This window comes from Nothoprocta perdicaria, unplaced genomic scaffold (genome assembly GCF_003342845.1).
Source record: "Nothoprocta perdicaria isolate Ctin4 unplaced genomic scaffold, notPer1 scaffold_12, whole genome shotgun sequence".
NCBI lineage: Eukaryota > Metazoa > Chordata > Aves > Tinamiformes > Tinamidae > Nothoprocta > Nothoprocta perdicaria.
Window position 1 is genome coordinate 957,007 of NW_020454316.1, and position 4,918 is coordinate 961,924.

Consider the following 4,918-nt stretch of genomic DNA (forward strand, 5'->3'; position numbering starts at 1 on the left):
GGAGCGCGGGGCGCTGCAGGGGTGCGGATCCGCGTGTGCGGGGCACCGCAGGGACAAGCGGGGCTGCGCGGGGTCCCCGCGCTGGAAACGGACACGGTGCGGGCGGTGCCTTTCCCGCTGCGCTCCGCGCGGGAGGGCCGCGGGACCCGGGGCTCCGCGGAGCGGGGGGCAAGTGCACCCCGAGCCCGGGCCACCGGCCGCCGTGATCCCGCGTGCGGGGATTGGGGCACGTGAGTGGGGAGGCGGCAGGGATGAGGTGCTGGAGCTGCAGGATGCAGCAGGGATGCAGTGGGATGAGGTGCTGGAGCAGCAAGGATACAGCTGGGGATGTAGCGGGAATGAAGCAGGGACCAGGGGCTGGAGCAGCAGGGATGCAGCAAGGATACAGCAGGAATGAGGCGCTGCAGCAGCAGGGATGCAGTGGGGATGAGGTGCTGTAGCAGCAGGGATGCAGTGGGGATGCAGCAGGGATGCAGCAGGGATGGAGGGGATCAGGTGCTGCAGCAGTGGGGATGCAGCGGGGATGCAGCAGGGATGAGGTGCTGTAGCAGCAGGGATGCACCAGGGATGCAGTGCGGATGCAGCCGCTCCATCGGTGTCCCCAGCTGCCGTGCGCTGCTAAGCGCCGCTCCCGTTGGACACAGTGATCTCCGCTGGGACGCCCTGGGATGGAGCAGGTGCTGCAGGGAGGCCCGCGCGGCTCCTGCATCCTCTCGGGAGCGGGGCGGGATGCAGCTCCGGGATGCAGCTCCCCGCGGCCACTGGCACCCTGGCGCTCGGGAGCACCGTGTCCGTGGGCAGGGCACGGGAGCAGCGCCAAGGGCACACGGGGCCCCGCGTCCCGGTGCACGGCGCCGCAACAGCAAAGCCCTCAGGGTGGATAAGAGGCTTGTGCTCCGGCAGGGACCAAAATCTGCTTTTTGGCTCCCAAATCTGGCGCGCCGGGTTTAACCCTCGGCCCTGCCGGGTCATGCCGTGGCGCCCGGTGCCATCGTGCTGCTGGGGCGGGAGCTGGGGCCAGTCCAGCCGCCCGGGGACACCCACATCGCGGTGCGCCCACATCCCGATGGAGCCTCATGTGCTGCAAATGTCATTTTCCAGCAGCTGAAGTAACCCGTGCGCCGTTGGTGCCGCCGCGGGGGCCCCGCAGGCCGTGCCCCCTGGCCATGGCCTTCCAGCGGAGCCACAAGCTGAACCTGCTGCGCCTCGCCGTGCTCCTCATCGTCACCTTGGCCGGCATCAAGTTCCTGCTCCGGGACAGGTGAGCGGTGCCGGCCCCTCGCAGGGGCCCTGCAGGGCTGCGCCAGGGTCCTGCCGTTCGGGACCACAGCATCTCCCACCCTGCTCTGCTCCGTGCAGCTTCCCACTGCAGTCACCCAAGCCCGGCATCCAGGACAGCTTCTGGGGGCCGGCACAGGCCGCGGAGCCCCGGAGCGGGGCCCTGGAGACGGTGGCAGCCGAGGAGCCGGATGAGAGGCAGCAGCTCCCACAGGACGAGGGCGGCCCCCAGCTGCGCCTCGTGCACCTGGACCTCAAGGGCGCTGCGCCCCGCGTCTCCTACCTGGAGCAGGTGAGGGTAGCAGCAGCGGGGCGCTCCGGGCACCCGCGGCATCCCAGAGCATCCTGCATCCCGCGTGTCCTGCCGCCCACAGCTCTTCCCGCTCCTGTCCCAGCTGGGAGCCAGTGGCATCCTGGTGGAGTACGAGGACATGTTCCCGTTCCAGGGGGAGCTGGAGACGCTCCGGTCCCCGTACGCCTACAGGTGAGCGGGCGGGCCCCGTGGCCCCGGTGGCACCGCTGGGCGCTCACGCTGCGTCGCCCTGCAGCGAGGAGGACGTGGAGCGGATCCAGCAGCTGGCCGAGCTCAACCAGCTGGAGGTGGTGCCGCTGGTGCAGACGTTCGGGCACGCGGAGGTAGGCGGGCGCGGGGACGGGAGCGGGGCCGCGGTGGCAGCGGGGATGTGGGGACAACCCTGCGCGGTGCCTCCCGGCGCAGTTCATCCTCAAGCACGAGAAGTTCCAGCACCTGCGGGAGGTCGAGCGCTTCCCCAACAGCTTCAACCCGCACGCGCCGGGCACGCTGCCGCTGCTCCGCAACCTCCTGGCGCAGGTCATGGAGAAGCACGGCCGCTCCAGCTGGATCCACATCGGCGCCGATGAGGTGCGCGGGACCCGGTTGGGCGCACGGGGTGGCTGGATCGGTCCTGGAGGCCGGTGTCCGCCCTGACGCATCCCCGTGCACCCGCCCCGTGCAGGTGTTCCACCTGGGCGAGGGCGCAGACTCGCGGGCCTGGATGAGCCGCACCAAGGGCGACGTGGGCGCCATGTACCTGCAGCACGTCAAGGAGGTGGCGAGCGCGGTGGCGGCGCCGGGGCGGCGCGCGCTCATGTGGGACGACATGCTGCGCAGGATGAGCGCGGGCGCCCTGCGGGGTGAGCGGGGCCGGGGCCGCGGGCGCCGGGGCCGCGCGGCCGCGTCCTCAGCCCCGGCCCGCCCGCCGCCCCGCAGAGTCGGGCCTCGCCGAGCTCGTCTCGCCCGTCGTGTGGTTCTACGCGCCGGACTTTGACGCCGGGCACGTGGGTAAGGCGGCGTGCGGAGGGGCCGGGGACCCCCGGGAGCCCCGGCCGCGCTCACCGCCCCGCCGCAGGGCCCTTCCTCGCCAAGTACGCCGAGAGCGGCTTCGGCTCCGTGTGGTTCGCCAGCGCCTTCAAGGGCACCACGGGCCCGGCGCAGGCCTGGCCGCCGCTCGGCCACCACCTGCAGAACCAGCTGAGCTGGCTCAAGGTGGTGGAGGCCATGCCGCGCTTCGCCCCACTGCGCCTGCAGGGCATCGTCCTCACCGGCTGGCAGAGGTGAGGGGCCGGCACCGCATCCCTGTCACCCACAGACACCCAGGGACCCGTGCAGTGACCCTGCTGCCTGCGCAGCTCGGGGCTTGCAGAGAGCTGGTGGCCCCCGTGACGTCCCCACTGCCCATGGGGGATGGTTCCGGGAGAGCCACTGGCATGACATCCCTGCCACCCGTGGTGCATGGGGCTTGCAGAGAGCTGGGACTGTCGCGACATCCCGGCCTCCCTCAGTGCATAACAGTCCTGGAGAGCCCCCTGACACCGCTGGGTCGCCACCACCGCAGTGTCCTTGGTGCCCGGGGCTCACTGGGAGCCGCGGGCCGGGCGGGAGCACTGCTGTGGCACCCAGAGGTGACGGTGCCACTATCCCCGCCGCAGGTACGACCACTATGCGGTGCTCTGTGAGCTGCTGCCCGTGGGCATCCCCTCGCTGGCCGTGTGCCTGCAGACCCTGGCCAACGGTGAGCGCTGCCACGGGCGCCTCGGCCCCGTACCGCCGCCCGCTCCCGCTCACCGTGTCCCCTGCCTTGCAGGGGGCTTCACTGAAGCCACCAAGAGGAAGGTCCTGGATGTGCTGGGTTTCCACAGCATCCAGCTGGAGCAGAGCACCTGGTGCGTGCCCAGTGAGTGCAGCCAGGGCCGTGCGCCCTGCGGGGACTGCGGGGACCCCCCGGCTGCCCCTTGTCTTTCCCCTAGCGAGGGAAACGGAGCCTTCCCCGGCGCGCAGATCTACCGCCTGGTCGAGCAGGTGAACGGCCACTTGAAGGAGAGCGTGGCTAAGATCCTGGAGGAGGAGAGGTAACGGCATGGATGACTCGCAGGGACGTGGCCATCCCCGCCGGCTGGGAACCTGCAGCACGGGCTGCCCCCTCTGGCCTCATGTCCCCTGTGCCCAAATCTGGCTGTCCCCCATGGCCCCCACTGCCCGTGGTTGCAAAGGTGCATCTCCTGGGTGCACAATGCATATGTGTCCCTGGCGCCTCTGCCAGGGGGTGCATCCCCTGGGTGCACAGCACCCGGCCCAGACCCCTGCTGTGTGTGTGTGCTCCGGGAGACCTCTGGGGGGGGCCTGTGAGACCCCAGCACAGGGCTGGGGTTGTGGCACGAGTCCTGTCCCCCCTGCCACCACATTGCTCAAGGGCAACGCAGCGAGGCCCCAGCTTCCACAGGGGAACGCTCAGTCCGTCTTTGGAGAGAGGGGGCTTCCTGTGCCCCCCCAAGCACCTGCCTGTGCTGGGGCTGAGCCCCTGTGCAGCTCCTATGGGTGCTGACCCCCATGTCCCCCCAGTGCCGTCAAGGGCTGGTTCAGCCCCTACCACCGCAAGCGCCGCTTCGGCAACCCGCGCAACCTGGAGAGCTTCGGCAGCCGCCTGCTCAAGTATGTGCGGGTCTGGGGGCGCAGGGGGTCCCGGGGCTGCGGGGCCGGCGCTCAGCCCCACTGCCCGCAGGCTGCACGAGGACTGGCAGAGCGTGGAGCGCAGCCTGCGTGCCCAGCTCGCCTCCGTCTACTTCCCTGATGCGGTGGACGAGTGGCTGGAGGAGAACGTGAGCCCTTACCTGGAGCCGCTGCGCGAGCTGCTGCGCGACTACCGCGCCGTGATCCGCCTCAACGGCCGCCCCAAGGCGCCCGGCGCCCCCCACGCTCCCGCAGCGCCCTGAGCCCGGACGGACCCCCTGGACCCACCAGCCAGCGTGCTGGCCTCATGTCCGAGGGCCTGGGCGCCCCGGGCGGGCGCATGGGGCTCCGGGCAGCCAAGGCAGTGCCATCCTGGGAGGCATTTGCCCCGTGCCACCTTCTCGATGCTCCCCAATAAAGTATTTTTGTAGACGCGGTGCCTGGTGCAGCGGCGACCGCGCAGCCCGGCCGCCCCCGTGCTCCCTTCCAGGGACGGGCGAGGAGGGGTTTGCGGAGGTGCCCGGTCCTGGCGGGTGCCGGGTTTGCTCCTCACCGCCCGTGGGGCGGTTGCACTTCCCCGTGCATGTTTTTCTGCTCCTTGCAGCCCCCCGGAGCCAGCCGAGCCCTGTGGGAGCTGCCATGGGGCTGGCAGGGCCCCAGACCCCCGTGCCC

General features: G+C 71.0%; 1 protein-coding gene across 1 annotated transcript; it reads left to right on the top strand.

Moving 5' to 3' along the window:
• Positions 1-625: 625 nt before the first annotated feature.
• LOC112959900 (hexosaminidase D-like) lies at positions 626-4,509 on the top strand. Its single transcript, XM_026054046.1, has 14 exons — positions 626-677; positions 1,102-1,261; positions 1,360-1,570; positions 1,653-1,762; positions 1,827-1,914; positions 1,997-2,161; positions 2,256-2,433; positions 2,510-2,581; positions 2,649-2,853; positions 3,229-3,311; positions 3,384-3,462; positions 3,547-3,648; positions 4,139-4,228; positions 4,299-4,509. The coding sequence occupies exons 2-14, from the start codon at positions 1,167-1,169 to the stop codon at positions 4,507-4,509; spliced, it is 1,689 nt and encodes a 562-aa protein (XP_025909831.1). The 5' UTR covers positions 626-677; positions 1,102-1,166.
• The last annotated feature ends 409 nt before the right edge of the window (positions 4,510-4,918 follow it).